Here is a 15,660-nt window from a genome sequence, read left to right on the forward strand (position 1 = left end):
GATAGCAAGCAGTGAATCCGAACTTCGGTAAAACAAATCTCTGTATTCCCCACCATTTTGCTTCTCATTCCACTAATTGTGATATTTGTGAAATTAGTTGATCTACTCGGTTGGAAGTGTTTCTATGTGCAGGAATTGTGTGGACCTGCTTCAGAAACTTCACTAAGCCTATTCTGCATTTGGTGTTTGAATTTGTATTCATTTACTCCCACTAGTTTTATTGCGTTCACTCTGTTCTTTGTGAACCTGGAAGTTCCGGTTTGTAAAACCTGAAAGTTCCGCGTTCCCCTACTGCTCTGCTAAAATCCGGAAGTGCCGAATTTGCAAATCCGGAAGTTCCGTGTTTGGCAGGCAGTGAATTTTATCCGCTGATTTTGAGTGAAAATTTGTAGGTGGGTCTATTCATCCCCCTCTTGGTGACATCACGATCCTTTCAGTTGGTATCAGAGCAAGGCTTCACATCAAAGCTTAACCGTCGTGAACAAAGATGTTGACACCTAATGAGGTATTCTTTGAGCCACTTGTAAGTGATGGCTCCAACTATGCTTCTTACTTTGCTCATGTACCTAGTGCTTTTAGGACCATGGCTCCAAATGTTGAGCGAATTTTAGTTGCTAGTATTTTTCCTCCAAAATTTGATATTGACCATATCGATTGGGAAATATCACTTAAGAGATGTTGAATTGCATGCAACTCAATGCTTGTGTCACTAATTTCTTGCGAAGTGTTCTTTGTAAAGATATTCAGGAACATATCTTTGAGATGAAATACATCATGACGCGCATCTTTTTTGGGCCACTCTCAAGCATTTAACAGGCAGTGAATTTTATCCGCTGCTTTTGAGTGAAAATTTGTAGGTGCGCCTATTCACGCCCCCTTCTAGGCGACATCACGGTTCTTTTATCTGTACATCAGGTCTTGGATATTAAAAAAAACTCTATGATGATATGAGTTTCAGACTAAGATGCAAGCATTACGGTGATGGTGATGTTATCAGTTTCAAACAAAGATGCAAGCATTATTATTGCCTAGCAGATAATTCATATTGCCTACCATTGCCACACCCATTGACACAACCATCATTTGGATACGCCAGAAATTTTGAATGGAATATGTATGAGCACCTTTAAATGGATTAGCCAGAAAACGTCTGAAGGTGAAGGATGGTCGCTGCCCTTTGATGTGGCAGGAGCGGCTTCTCCAAGAATGGTGACACCAGTCAAGCCGGGCATGACAAACACCATTAGTTAAAAAGCTTCAAGAATATATTCAGAAGACTGCAACCTTTTAATTGCACAAACAAAGCAGGGGGCAATTCGTTCGTACCTTGAGAAGAGCCTCGTCAAGGATGAACAGGTTCTGCTGAGGATGGAGGATGCTTCGGTCACTAGGGTAACGGAGATTATCACATCAAAACTAGTTCGTATCAAACACGTGCTATGGAAGGGTTAACAAAACAAAATAGAAAACAATGCACCATGGCCTTTCCGTTTAACAGTTTGATTGACTGATTTTGACTTTGATTGCGGATAGCTTGGAACCATGTTCACGTGGATTGAGAGGTCACATAGTCAGTTCTCCCTCAAGCATTTTGCTATATTCATCCACTGAAAAAGAAGTGTTCAGTACCAGCTTCTAAAAATTAGTAAAATTCATGAATGCTTGCATAGCAAAATTCATGTCATAAAGACTCAAACCAGACACTGTTGATGTATCATGCATAAACTTGAAGTTAGTGAAATTAACATTTATCAAATCTTTCTAAAAATGCTAGCTAAGCAGTTTGGTTGTACCTGACTGCAGTGATTTCCCCTTTTTAATCTTAATTCCTGAGTTGTCAGCCTTTTTTCCCCTAACATCTCTAGAATCCCTTTCCTAACTCCTGAGTTCTCACCCTTTGTTCTCTAAAAAAAACTCTAGGGTACACAAATAATTAAACTCAAGGTGGGAATCAGAAAGAACAAAACAAAAACATTGTGATTGACGACATTGGCATGTTATAGTGAACATGAGATCAACATAAAGACTAAAAAATTCAGTATCAGGTCAGCTACTTTGTATCGTTTACAAGCATTGTGTAGAAAAAAAATCTACTTTTCCCTGCAACAGCATAATACTCATGCATTGGAAATCAAAAGAATAATCACACATGAGCTATTCATCCACCATGTGAGGGGACCAAGGCCTCACCTGGTTTGTCCACATAAATCACAAGCACCAGGATAGATTTTGGTAGATATAAAATGCAGTCATCAAAACATGCAATCCAAAAAAAATAAAGATTATAAGGGGCCACCTTCAGAAAGTTTAGAGTACAAAGATGAGAATTCACGACTACAACCATTTGCCCTACAAATTAAATATGGTTACCAAAACTAAATGTAAATAAACAAGAGTGCTATCACCACTACCCATGTATGCAAGCTGCAGAGTTAACCATCAACACAGTTCAGTACAACCACGACAAGCATTGGAGATTGAAGGAGAACTTATGCGTTTAGAAGGAAAATTGTGTGATCTAGTCTCATCCAATTGTGTGACCCAAGCACTCTGAGATCTACTCATATCCAATTGTCACGCACAAGCAGAAAAACATGTAGCTTCGATTTCAAGAAAGAAGGGAAAAATGGTCACCTTAGCCGGTAGGAGAGAAGCTGTGCTCGAATACGAAGATGCAGCCGTCATCGTGCCGGTCCCGAGCTCCAGCGACGGCGGCGCGCCGCCGCCACCGCTGCTGGATCTGTCGGCCGTTGCCTAGGGTTTCAGTCGGGGCCCTCGAGCTTGTCCTTCCAAGAAAACCACCGATAGGGGTGGAGGAGGAGGCGGACCGGCGCAGTCTTCGACGGTAGGCCGTCGCGAGGCAGGCTCGCGGTGGCGGAGGAGTGGCATGGGGGCGGGGGAGGCAAGGGCGTGGGGCGGAGGAGGAGTGGCGCGGCAGTGGGGACGCACGGGGGTGGAGGAGCAGGGGCGTGTTGGGCGATAACCACCGCGACCGCTAATGAGGAGGTCTTGAACCGGATCTAGAGGAGCCACAGTGGGGGGAGGCGAGGCGTATGGAGATCGACAATCGGAAAGGAAGGAAACCATGACTGACGCAGGGAGAGAAAGGAATGCAATCCATCAACGACGGGGCGAGGCGTGGAAGGCGAGAGGGTGGGTACGACGGGCGGGTATAGGAGACCGCGGTGACAAAATAATTTCAGTTTGGGTGGAATCATTTTCCTTCCCTCAATTTTTCGGTCCACCCAAATACTGTCAAGCAACCAGCCTTACATGTGGGCCATCAAGATGGGGTTTGTAAGGGAGGCGGGTGGGTTAATCTTGGTGCAAATTGTATCTGAAAGTTTCATCCTTTATAGTATAGAAATAAAAAATCGATATCCCAACCTTTTATATTTATGACGCCGCAGCACCTACCGACGAGTGTGTTGTTTCCCTCGGGTCTATTTCTCACGCGCACGGCTGACCACGCTGCCGTCGCAGAAGCGCCCCGCTGCTTATTCCTCGCCCTTCCCCGCCTCTTCCGGCTCCGGCACCTTCGGCGCCACCCTCCACCCCTGTTGTCACTAATCTCCTCCAACCCGAGCTCCCCCGCCACCGACCCAGCCCGACCGCCATCTCTCGCTGCCGCGGGCGGCGCCCCCGCATCCCCACCTCACCGCCGTCTCAACCAACCTCACCACTGGTCCGGGGACCTCCCGGCGACCCTCTATAGGTTAGTCCCCTTGGAACCCAGCAACCCTAAACCCTAACCACCCTAATCAGGTGGCAGTGGCGTGACTACGGTGCCACGGATCACAGTCGCATATGCGATGAATATATTTTCCCGTTCCCCTTGTGATGTAACAACTTAGATAGATGAGGTGGTGCGTGACAGCACGAGCATCGTTGCCGATCCTTAGATTCTACCGCGTGCTAGGAGGTTGCGTTGTTCCGGTCCAGACATAACACAACCTGCAGATTAGAGAAAATGGCTCCTTCAAATGACAAGTCAAACTACGGTCTTGTTTGGTAGGGCTCTTGCAGTGGCTCCGGCACCGTCTTCTACAGGAGCCCCACCAAACAATGAAAAGCAAACTAGGTCCGGCGGCGGAGCTCCACAAATCCCACTGAGAGGAGCTGTTTTGTGGAGCAGGAGCTAAAAAAACTGGCTCATCGCAGCTCCTCCTTATCGCTTCCCATTTTTGAACTTTGAAGGGGCTCGCGAGTGGTGTGAGGCCCGGGTGGAGGCCGACGACGTGAGCAGGAAGGCGCGGCCCGAGGCCACAACTGCTGGGAGCAGGAGGGGCGAGCGGCAAGAGCCAGTGACGTGAAGCGAAGTGGGGGAGGCGGGAGCTCGAGGCGAGGGAGGACTGGAGGAGGAGCTCGGCAGTGGGAGCCCATGGCCGGTGGTGGGAGCCCGAGGTGCGGGCGGAGGCCACCGCCGTCGGCGGGAGGAGGCGTGGCCTGCGGGAGCCAGAGTCATGAGACGAAGCGGGGGCGGCGGGAGCTCGAGGCGGATGAGGATCCGGCCGGCGGAGCGAACCCGAGTCGAAGGCGGGGGTGGAGGCGGCCGGTGGCTGGTGGTAGACTGGTAGGACCTCGCGGCGGGGTAGAGGTGGCCGGGAGCAAAAGGCCGATGCACGAGAAGAAGAAACACATAAGGAGAGAGAATGGAAGGAAAGAAAATAGGAAGACAAATAGAAAAATGATAAGGGTATTACGGACATTTGACCTTCCCTGCCTACTTAAAACAACCTGAGGAAGCCGTTTTACAAAAGTTTGACCATCAAGATAATTAAAAAAAGCCACTTCGTCAGAGCAGCCGGAGTCGGAGCCGTTTTAGCCACATCCGAGCCCTGCCAATTATATCCTGTATCCCGCTTGTTCGGTTGTTGGGTTGGCCTGTATTTTGTTGCTGGGCTAACAAGCCTGGTTGCTAGAAAGAGGCACGATAGGCTTGGTAGCAGGGAGATATAAGCTAGGAAGGGCCACCACGGTATTGGGACCAACAGCCCAGCTAGAAAGCAGGTCCATAGAAGTCGCAGACCGTAGGATTCATGGGCCGTGGCAATGTCTCTCTCCCTGATAAGAGGGTTAAAAAGAAAAGCTAATCCTGGTCAGGAGAGAAAATCTTCGTTTTCAGCGCCACACACGCAATCTCAAAAAAAAAACACCACACACGCAGGAAGACAGGAAAACACCCATCCGCAGGGCAACGCGCTGCTTGCTTGGGTCACACGTTCCCTCCGAAGGAAAAAAAAAGAAAGAAAACGCCGGGTCACAATTCGAAGTGTACCGGTCGCCGCGCACCCTCGCCCGCCCTTTCTCCATCAACCAGGTGCAAAGCGTGCAACAAAAAGATGGCCGCACCGCACCAGGCCTCTCCCTTCGACACGTCGCGCACCGTCGCGCACCGCCGGAAAAGACAAAAAAAGGGGGGAAACCAAACTGCTCGATCGTCGCTGTACCTACCAGGAGGGCACGTTCTTCTTTTTCTAATCCACAGCGTCCGTTTGGGCAAATCCTGCCCCGATCTTCGGCGAAACGGACCTGGTCGGTCACGCTCTCGGATGGTTTGTTTAATCTTTTCTCCCCGAACGGAACTACCTGCGGAACACATCAGGCGCCGAGCGCAGCACGCCTCCGCTTTTCTTAATCTCCGTCTCGCTTTGGCGCTTTGCACCGAATTGTTTTCAAAAGCGGCAGCCTTTCGCGCAGTTCAAGAGCCAGGGGGAACAAGAACAAAAGCAAGCCACTGCAAGATCGAGAGCCATCACAACACAACTCACCCACTGGCCTACAACCTTTTCTTCTGCTCTCTTTTCTTTCCGAAGTGATGCCACCGAATACGGATTCGATGTTCCATTCTCGACGAATTAGAATTACTATGTTAATAACCATGGAGCATTAGCACAATCTGTCCCCTCGCTGCCGCAGACGACGGCAGAATCCGCGCCCTACTACCGGAGAGGCAGAGAACCTTCAGAAACCGGAAAACTGGCTGTGGTTGCTGTACGGATGGACGGCTTGCTCGGCCGTCCCTGTAGCTGTAGGGCTGACGTTCTCCGCTGCCGCGACGAAGCTCCTGCCGAGAAGTCAATGTACATTGCCAAGAATGAGATCGCTGAGTTCATGGGTGGTGAGAGCTAGAGAATGGGGAAGCCGGTAGTCTTACTCGCGGGGACGTGATGAGGCCCAGACGGAGCTGAGGGCGCGCAGGCGGCGGCGGTACTCGCCGATGGAGAGGAAGCACCGCGCCGCCTGCCGGGTGGTCAGGAGCCGCCGCATGTGCTGCAAGGTCTGCTGCCTCAGGTTGTCCGCCTGCAATCGCGACCGACGAACTACTTACAACAAGATGGCTCACATACTATTCTACTATGGATTTGCATAGAGAAAGTGATCGATCGGTGGTCACCGTCTACGAGTATACATTTGTTGTTTTGCGTGACTGATGAAAAGAACCTTGCTTCTGCTGGACCTTTCCAGATATCAATTCCTCGAGAAAGCTAGCATCAAGTAGCTGGCCCATACGACGAACGTAGAAAGGGATAGGTGCACATTACAGATTAATGATGCGTGGTGGAAAGTGCTAATGATGTTTATCCGCATATTTAGAGGGTTAAGCACACAAAGTTGGCCACGTTACATCTTAGACAATTATATAGCTTTCTGCTGTCAGGCAAGAAAGCCATCATTATTTAACAGTGAGAGAAACCAGATTAATGTTAACATTTGAAAAATACCAGGTACTTGCAACCAAATTTTATCTTCAAATAAGTGTATGTTTACCTGTGTTTCTTCTGCACAACATTGGATTGTTTTTTTGTTGCATGACCATGAAAGAAAGAGTAAGTACTGACCTGACGATAAAAGCTCTCGAGGGTGTCGAGCCTGTCAAGCGCTAGGGCCATGAGAGCGGTGTAGTTGCCAATACTTGCGCCGTCACTGAGAGGACTCGCGCCCACCGCGTCCGCCAGCGACTGGTGCAGCTGCTGGAGCCCTTGCACGAGCGCCTCCTCGGTCTGCTCCGACGACCGTTGCAGGTTGCACATCCCCAGCAGCTGCTGCTCCGTAAGTGGATCGAGCTGAGGTATCAGCATCTGATCACGTGAAACCACGGAGAAGAAGGCTCAGCAACTAGCATTGCCCTGGTAAAATTGTGCTGGTGGTTTGGGTAAAAATTTGGCACTTTTTCCATCAGAAAGAAAAGAGTGACACCTTGAGGATTTCAGAAGGACGGAACCCGCCCATCCAGAGGAAGCATCGCTCAGCCGTCGTCGCCCACAAGCCAGTCATCAGGTGGAACACGTCGGATCTTGCAAGCATAGCCCTCAGGTGGAACAGCTCGTCGTAGTGCCGCACGCACTCTTCAACAATGGCATCAAGGTTTGCGTCGAGATTCTGAGCCTGCATAATGCCCTGGAGCTCCATCATGAGATTGCTGTCATCTTCTAGCCATCGGGCGTACTCCATGTCAAACATCACAGCGCCTGCAATGACAGACAGATCCAATTAAATACCCTGAATAATGAAATGTTGAAGTGGTGAGGCTTTGTTCTGATCGGCTGCAGGAGGTGATGGTTACCAGAACTACTATCTCCGGATGCGCTGCCTCCTCCTGGGAACAGGCCCTGAAAACAATTCCAGGTCATGGCAACACTGCGAAAATGAGATCAAATGTTGATGCCCGGCCTGAGGCTTCTAGAGAATTTGAACCTGTGAACGTGCCCCCTGTAGTTCATGCTCGACTTGTTGAAGCCTAATCCGACTTGTCTCTAACTGCTGCACATAGGCCTGCAGAAGTACATTTTTGTTATGCATGGTTTCAGTTGATATAAACATTTTTCCTTTTATTTATATATCCTTCCCACCTTTTTTCTCAGCCTGCTCTTTCTTGCAGCTTCTCGGTTCTGAGCCAATCGCCTTTCAGTCTAAAATTTAGAAAAGTTTAGTTAAAAGTTTGGCAAACCTGCAGGTTCACAAATTGTTAGCAAATGCAACCATACCTTGGCGTCTAAGAGTTTGCCATCTTTCCCTGTGGATCCATTCTTCCTCTGCACCAGCACACCGAAAAGGTGACTTAGAACAGTGAGCAATGCTAGTTGTACAGTAAGATACCTAGTCAACATCAAGAAACAAAGCATATTGGAGCTACATCTCCTGTTGGGCGTTACTACTGTCGATTTTTTATAGCAGCTCTTTACCTGTTTATCCCTCCATTCCACAGTATTTCCATCAGCTCAACGACAAACCATCAGACGAGCATCTATAACTATTTTTGTTGTTTTCCCAATGTACAATTCAAGAATGTCCCAGTGCCACTTCTATGATTCATTGATTCTATCCATCCCAGGTCCCGCGGAGGCAGAAGGGGTAGCAGTGTGCCCCAATTATCATATAGTTTATTTGTTTTCTTATTTTTCTCTGAAAAAATTTAAAGATGTTATTTGTTATTACCTAATTTAAATGCGGTTTCCTACTATTTTCAGGGAAAATAGTATGACCTACTCTCCAGTCATTCTAGAAACATACTTCACCAAACACAACAAGAGCTTCTCTACTCAAAGGCATGCCTACAGTTCGAAACCTTTAAAACAGTTGAAACCAAAAAAGATTTTTTTTCTAATGGTTCCCCAGAAAACATACTTCACCAAAAACAACAATGACTATAAAGCTCCCTTAATTGCTCCAGAATCTTTAGTGTAATCCTGAACACGACAAAGCACAGCATCACTGTGTCACTATTACCTTGTCTTGGCATGCTGTATGCTGCTGAAAGATTGGAGCGGTGGTTGCTGCCGATCCTAGTCCCTGCTCGTAGTTGTAGTCATCAACGGTCACCATCAAAACCTCCTGTTGCTGCCCAGAGTCGGCCCTCATGCTTCCTGGGGACACCAACTCGGCCTGCGGCATAGTGTTCTGACCCGAGCTCGAGTCAGTGGTGCTCCCTACTGAGTGCGAGTTACCCTGCTGCAGCAATTAATCAAGAGGGGCCGACAGAGGAAGGCAGTGAGCAGTTAATTAACCAAGAACACCTTTGTCCGATGTGGTCAGCAAGAAACTGTAGGCCACTGTAAATGATGAAACAGAACCAGTGCTTACACTGTATGGCTGCTGTAGATGACTCATTGGCCATGAAGGGAAGATCTCCAGTGTGAGGGGCCTAGCTGCAAGGTTTCCTGCTGCTGCATACATACAAATGAAACTAAAGTTTTTCTTCAATTCAACCGCTCTCTCCCCCTCCAGGAGGTTGCAAAATTGGACACAGATAGAAGAGAGGAGTGAGGGTGGTGGGGCACTGCAGCATGTGGGATCACACAATTTATGCTGTCTCCCAATTGCATCTGGTCATGGCTCGTCTGTGCTCGGCATGGCAAAAGCCAAGGCATGCTGCCTGTGCTTATCTACTGTGGTGTTGTGGAGAGGGAGGCAAAGAAAGAAGCCCTTCTAGGAGGTGGTTAAGGTCTGTATTAAAGGATAGGGGTGTAGAGAAAAAGGTAGTCTTACTCTTAAACTCTGTGTCCACATTACTTCTGATCACGGTAGGATCAACAGAAGTACAAGTGCCATGGATAAGGGCCTCCAACTCACCAAAGTAAGCAGTAGCTGAAGGTTGCAACTCCCTGGACCAAGCAATAGTGCACAGCGTTCAGAACCAATGGCAACCATATGCTATAGAAGGTAAAGCAGATAAAAACCAACTTGTCAACAAATGTAAAGGCAATGACTGAAAAGTGAGGGTCAGAGGTGTACAGATAAGGATGAGGGCTAAAAGGAGGAGCAGGAAGGTAAGATCACTTATAGGATCAAGGCCTTAGGCATTAAGAAACTATTTGGTTTGTGGGAAGAGGTGTAATCCAGTGAGAGGAAGTTCTGGATATATATAGGAGAGTTTGTTATAAAGATAGTTAAAAGGAGGATATGGGAAACAATATTTTAGATAGCAAGTGAAAGGTTTGAAAAATGAAAACTAACAGGTGCAAGAAAGAGCTTTATCTGTGTTGTCTTTGCATTTGCTAGTAGTAGCAAGAGAGCGAATGAGGTATGGACTAGAGAGGAGAAGCAGTGTACAAGAAGTTGGCAGGTCGCGCAGCAGGAGCATGGCTTTGGATTCCACATGCAAGTGGTGGAGCTCTACCATGATCACTTGTCCTCCACCATGAACTCTCCTCACCTTGCGCCATGAGATCAGTGAGCAGACCACAGCTGCAAAGAGAGATTAGTGAGACACTGAGCTGGATTCACACATATGCATGCTATCATTTCTTCATGTGTGAAATATTCTAGAAAGGACTAGAGAAGGGGAAAGTATAAATACCATGCGGTAGGCCGTTGCTTCCTTTCTTGTTAGTCTTCTCCGACAGTGGTAAGTTTGAATCCCTCTTGTGGTTTCATATACTACTGCACCAAAGAAGGATCTTGCATTGTGTCCTTTTGAACATGCCCTATGAGCCTGTCCCACCTTCAGTTTTCACAGGCAAGAGAGAAATGAGGGCCGAGGAGGGATAAGGTGGAGATCTGGTAGGCCTTTATCAGGATTTATGTCCCCTATTTCTTGCAACCAAGACTTTCATTGGCTGCCCTCTGACCTCCCCCTCTGGGACTAGCAAGTACTCAGTAAAGAATAACTGGGGAGGTGGAGAGAAACAGCACACAAGACACTGAAAATACAAGACTTTCATTCACATTTCTATTCTGGAAATGAAAACCCTTGCAAGAGTGTTTTGGGAGCCAGGGTTTGTTTGACTTGGGAATTAGAATACTTGCAAGGATATTTTGGCAGCAAGAAAAAGGGTTTGTTTGACATTATCGACGAGACCATGACTTCGAGTTAATAGGTCAATATCACTGCCTTGTCATGCACCAATACTTACAGTATTTTCCATTGAAGAGAAACTTAGACGTTTCCACACAGCCTTCTGTTTGGAAACAATAGGTCAGGAGAATATATGTTCCGACCAAGTTGGCTGTTATTTAACTTATTAGTGCTTAACCCTTTGGATAAAGTAGGGCCGAGTATATTTGAAAGAAGAATGGTGTGCTGAATTGAAGGTGCATTTATACTCACTGGAAAGCTCTTGAGGTCTGCGCAGATCTGAATCTTTTGGCTAGCTCAAACCTTTTCCCATTCTCCAACACCAGAAATGTTCCTTCTCAAAGTAAGAGACAACTAACATCAAAGAATAGTTGACAAAACTTAATAAGTAACAGTGGAAATGTGCAGCATTGCGAACAGGAAGAAGTGGACAGTTAGGGAATTCTGTATACCCATTACTATCGCTTATGGTTAAAACATATATATCCTGGTCAACAGGAAGGTCAACCTGAAACTAACATGGCCTATCAGCCTATGACATGTTAATCAAAAAACATGGCCTACTGTGTTCATTATTTTCTTATTTTACCACTAATTACTACCCGCATCATACTCTATTCATTATATTAAAAAACATGGCCTATATATATATATATGTGTGTGTGTGTGTGTGATGGGGGTGGATACCACGGGTACCCTTAAGTATGGACTCGGGGACTAATCGTGGATTAGTCCCCTAACCGTACGGCTCAGCTTAACGTGGTCGCAGCGCGGCCACGGACGGTCTGGCGACTGAAGGATGTCGATGGTCCAACAACGGGCCCAGGCTGGGGGGGGGGGGGCGAGCCGCTTTGCCCAACCGCCAGGAGTCAGGCTTCACCTCGCCCGACCCCCACAAGGAGTGCTCCGTCTCATCCGACCCCGAGGGCACGGGCTCGGCATCGTCCGACCCTAAAGGGGAGGCTCCGCCTCGCCAGACTCCCACCGTGGGGCCCGAACCAGCGCTCCGCTTCGCCTAACCCCAAGGGTCCAGATTTGGCCGTTCCCGAGGACATGGCCCCCCCAGGGCCCTGCGGGAGTAAAGCGTCACGACAGAGGTCAAGCCTCAAGCATGACAATAGGCGAGGGCACGGCCCGACACGACCTCCAGAAGTGACAGGCCATGACGGCCGCGAAACGCGCCTGGGGCTCACGCCGCCTATCATGTCAGAGCACATGTCGCCCGCCGCAGCGGGAACTCACGCCACCTGGCGCACCGGGGGCCCACGCTACCTGACTTGTTGGGGCGCACGTCGCTTGACGTGCCAAGGAGCGGCGCAAGGACACCCCATCGTCATCTACAGAGCCAGCGGGGCCCGCATGAAGGAAAGGAGAAGCAGCACAGCCTCGGGGATCCTCCTCTACCTGCTCCATCTCTCTCCCGTGTATCCGGCCCCTTCCCTTCGACCTATAAAAGGGAAAGGGAGACCCTCATGGGGGAGGGAGGGATCGAACTCACGCACAAACACACACTCGCACGCACTTCACCAGAGACTTGGGAGCTTGTTCCCTCTTTCACCCGTTTGTAACCTCTGCTGCAAACCTACTGCAAGAGCGCAAGTAGCTCGGGACGTTTTGCCCGAACGAGTATAAATTCTTGTGTCATTCTTGCATACCATCCGGGCTAGATGCGCAAACATAGATTTATTAGTGAGCGGTTCGACACACCTACAATATGACATGTTAATCACACAATGCCTAATATGGGAACTTACAACCCATGCATATAGGGAGCACTGCAGCATCAAACTCACATTGTCGTCTACTCATCCCCCACTTCCCTCATACACATACCATTAGAAATTCGGTTTCCTAGAAATGTAAGAACTTTTTTGTAATGCTCCCGTAAACTGTTTTTTCTAGCTTACTCATGCCAATGTTTACTCCAAACATTTGGTTAGGATTATGAAAATGGTTCGTTAACAATCTAAAGGTTTATAAAAAAACTTATGCTGTGTTCATCTCTTTTCTTCGTCTCCGGTGGAGTTTGGAACATAGGGATATGAGCAAGGGTTATGCGCAAGGGTGTTTGGGTTAGAGATAGCAAAGTATATATCCAATATTTTGTTTCGTTGGGTTCGGGATAGACATACAATCATTTATAACCAAATTACCCCTCGGCTAATAGTTAGGAAATACAAAACAAAAATTGGGAGAAATACAAGCAGAAAACATGTTGTATGGTAACGATTGAAGATTGTCCAATCTTGTCCCGTGCTCTCTCGATCGAATCAAAGCTAAAAAGCATAACAAAGTGATGAAGGAAAAAAAACAAAGAGCAATGGTCAAAGAAAGGGCAGATCAAAATTTATGATTTTTTATTTAAAATTTTCTTGCATGCGGATGTCATCAAGGATATTTGTTCCACGCTTCTCCGCTGCAAATGAAAGCTCGCTGCAAATGGGCTGAAAAATAAGAAAGAAGACAGAGCAGCCCATTATTTTGGGCCACGGAGGTTGTTTTTCCAGGCGACAATTCACAAATTTGTCGTCGAAGTGACGGGAAACTCCACCCGCTTCGCGTGCCTAGCTAACGGAACGAACTAAACAGAGCCGACTTCCCATCACACCCCCTCTCCTTCTACCATTTATTTGCTGGCGGCGACAACTGGGCGAGCATTGACGCCGGGGAAAGCGCCGGCATCCTACGCCAGGTCTTCGTCGGGTACGCCCCTCCATTCCATTCCATTCCCGTTCCGCTGTTGAAATCGAGCTCCCTAAACCCGGATCCGCCCCTGCCTATGTGCCTAGCAATTCTTGGTGGGAATTGTTTTCCTGGATGAGGTTTCAGAGGGGGTTATTCTTGAAATCTTTGACGGCTTGGTATTTCCCCTTGATCAAACCTATCTCTAGATAGGGATAATGTACTCCTTACAGGCTTGCACCATCCAATTGTGCAGGGTAAGATCAGGTGGCCATAGTAATTCGTAATGCAATGGCCTTAGATTGAGCGTATTGTTTCTAGTGGCGGATCTAGAATTTAAAAACTGAGTGTACATGATCTCTATAAATATTATTTTATTTAACTATATTCTAAATAAAAAATATTATGGCTAGTTTGAAACATATATTATTTTATAAGCTAAAGAGTCGTTACTTAAACACACATCCATTCCTCTTTACGCAACAATTTCTTAAGATCAAATGATAAAGATTTTACATGTCTTGTGTATGGTCATCTAGTATTTTATTATAGCTTATGTTAGTTGCTACATAGCTAAAACATAATATATCTATTAATGTGATATTTTGCTCCACTTGAAGTGTTGCAGGATATGTTTTCTAATACTTAGATAGAGTAAGATATTTTTAGGTGGAACATTTTATTATAATCCTAGCAAAAATGCCAATACGTTGCTATGGGTGTTAGTGTGAAGCATTTATTAACCTTATCAGTTTAAATATCAAATAAAGTTTTGGACTCTAGCACTTCTTAACACATTTTATACATGTCACTCATCCCCATTCCTCAAAAAATCTCCCTGCCATTCTCCATAATGTCGCGATCTTAATTTTAACAACGACGAGGGTGCCCATCATATTAGCATACGTGCTCATCCCGACACTGTAGCCTAATAATTTGCTAAGTTACACCTGCTGACCTGCTGAGCATTCAGGTTCACCTCTATCCCTAAATAGGGTTACCAGAAAAGCTTAAGGCTTACGAACTATTTATATTTAACTTACTAAAAATTGAATTCAAACTAAGCTATATTTGAAATCAAGCCAAGCTTGAACCTAACTTGGAGCTCGTGAGCTGTAGCTGAACGATCCGAAATTGAGGTATTCAATGAAACTCGAAACTCGAGTATTTCAGTTTTGTGTGGTATGTGCATGCACCCTCCTACCTCTATTAATTAAATTTCCAACCATAATATAGCCTAGTGGGAGGCTGGAGCCTTGCATTAGCTAGCGAGCTACTATGTTGCACAAGCTACTAAAATAGGTACAAGTTAGGTTCAATGGCACCATTTAAGCCAGTTTTGCATCGACTTTCATGCAGAAATCAAACGGTCCGAGACGTCCCAAAACATGAGTTTTGGGTCCAATGGAGTGGATCGGGTGCGTTGGTTGCGAAAAATTAAGACGCGACTTCATTTAGCGGATTTGTGCGTTAATCGCACAAGTCAACAAATGTGTCGACACTCTACATGGTGTGTAGAAGCAGCTGACCCAGCCGATCCAGGATAGGGTCCACCCAGGCTACGAGTACTCGGGTTGCAACGACCTGACCCGGGTGCAGAATTGCAAGGTCTCCCACCCGGAGGGGTCAAACCTAAACATACATGTATGTATGTTTAGGTTTCAAATAGCTGAACCATTATTGTTTTGAAACTTACTTTCATAAATGTCATATATATATGTATGTATGTATGTATGTATATATATATATTGGTTTCATATATTGGCGGCACGGGAATCAAATGGTCATCCATACTATTCTTAAGATGTCAACTCAAATAGGACTATCAAAAGAGAATAATTTAATTTTAAAAATAAGACTAAAGCTAAATGTCTAGATATGTTTCTCTTTCAATTTTTTACCGAATTAAATGTGTTTTTAGATCAATTTCAGTGTATAGTTTCATTGTACAATTACTGAGACCGTAAATTTGTTAACCGAATCAGATGAGTGATACGGGGATAAAACTCCTCTCACATTTTATGAAACTTACATTTCTCTTTTTTCGTAATAACTCTAAATTTACTGATATGACACAACATTTAATATTTATAAAATTTCTACAGAGACTAATTTTATTTAAAATTATTATACCTTGATCCACAAAAGTTAAACATCTCGAACTCAGATCGACCTTGGCT

At 46.4% G+C, this 15,660-nt stretch overlaps 1 protein-coding gene and 1 long non-coding RNA gene across 3 annotated transcripts; both read right to left on the minus strand.

Annotated features, from left to right (window-relative positions):
- Nucleotides 1–5,714: 5,714 nt before the first annotated feature.
- LOC112884055 (transcription factor TGAL5-like) lies at nucleotides 5,715–9,415 on the minus strand. 2 transcript variants are annotated; one of them, XM_025949368.1, is made up of 11 exons: nucleotides 9,085–9,415; nucleotides 8,731–8,952; nucleotides 7,989–8,036; nucleotides 7,854–7,913; nucleotides 7,699–7,776; nucleotides 7,568–7,613; nucleotides 7,201–7,472; nucleotides 6,843–7,082; nucleotides 6,413–6,502; nucleotides 6,158–6,303; nucleotides 5,715–6,067 (listed from the first exon to the last, which is right to left on the minus strand). In XM_025949368.1, exons 1-11 carry the CDS (start codon nucleotides 9,175–9,177, stop codon nucleotides 5,965–5,967), a joined length of 1,398 nt encoding a protein of 465 aa, XP_025805153.1. In that variant the 5' UTR covers nucleotides 9,178–9,415; the 3' UTR covers nucleotides 5,715–5,964. The 2 variants fall into 2 exon arrangements, with proteins under 2 accessions (XP_025805153.1, XP_025805154.1); XM_025949369.1 differs by lacking the exon at nucleotides 6,413–6,502.
- A 109-nt stretch (nucleotides 9,416–9,524) lies between these two features.
- On the minus strand, nucleotides 9,525–10,429 carry LOC112884056. Its single transcript, XR_003227011.1, has 3 exons — nucleotides 10,301–10,429; nucleotides 10,054–10,188; nucleotides 9,525–9,605 (listed from the first exon to the last, which is right to left on the minus strand). It is a non-coding gene; the product is annotated as an uncharacterized LOC112884056 (long non-coding RNA).
- Nucleotides 10,430–15,660: the final 5,231 nt, after the last annotated feature.

Source organism: Panicum hallii, chromosome 3, assembly GCF_002211085.1.
Source record: "Panicum hallii strain FIL2 chromosome 3, PHallii_v3.1, whole genome shotgun sequence".
Taxonomy (NCBI): domain Eukaryota; kingdom Viridiplantae; phylum Streptophyta; class Magnoliopsida; order Poales; family Poaceae; genus Panicum; species Panicum hallii.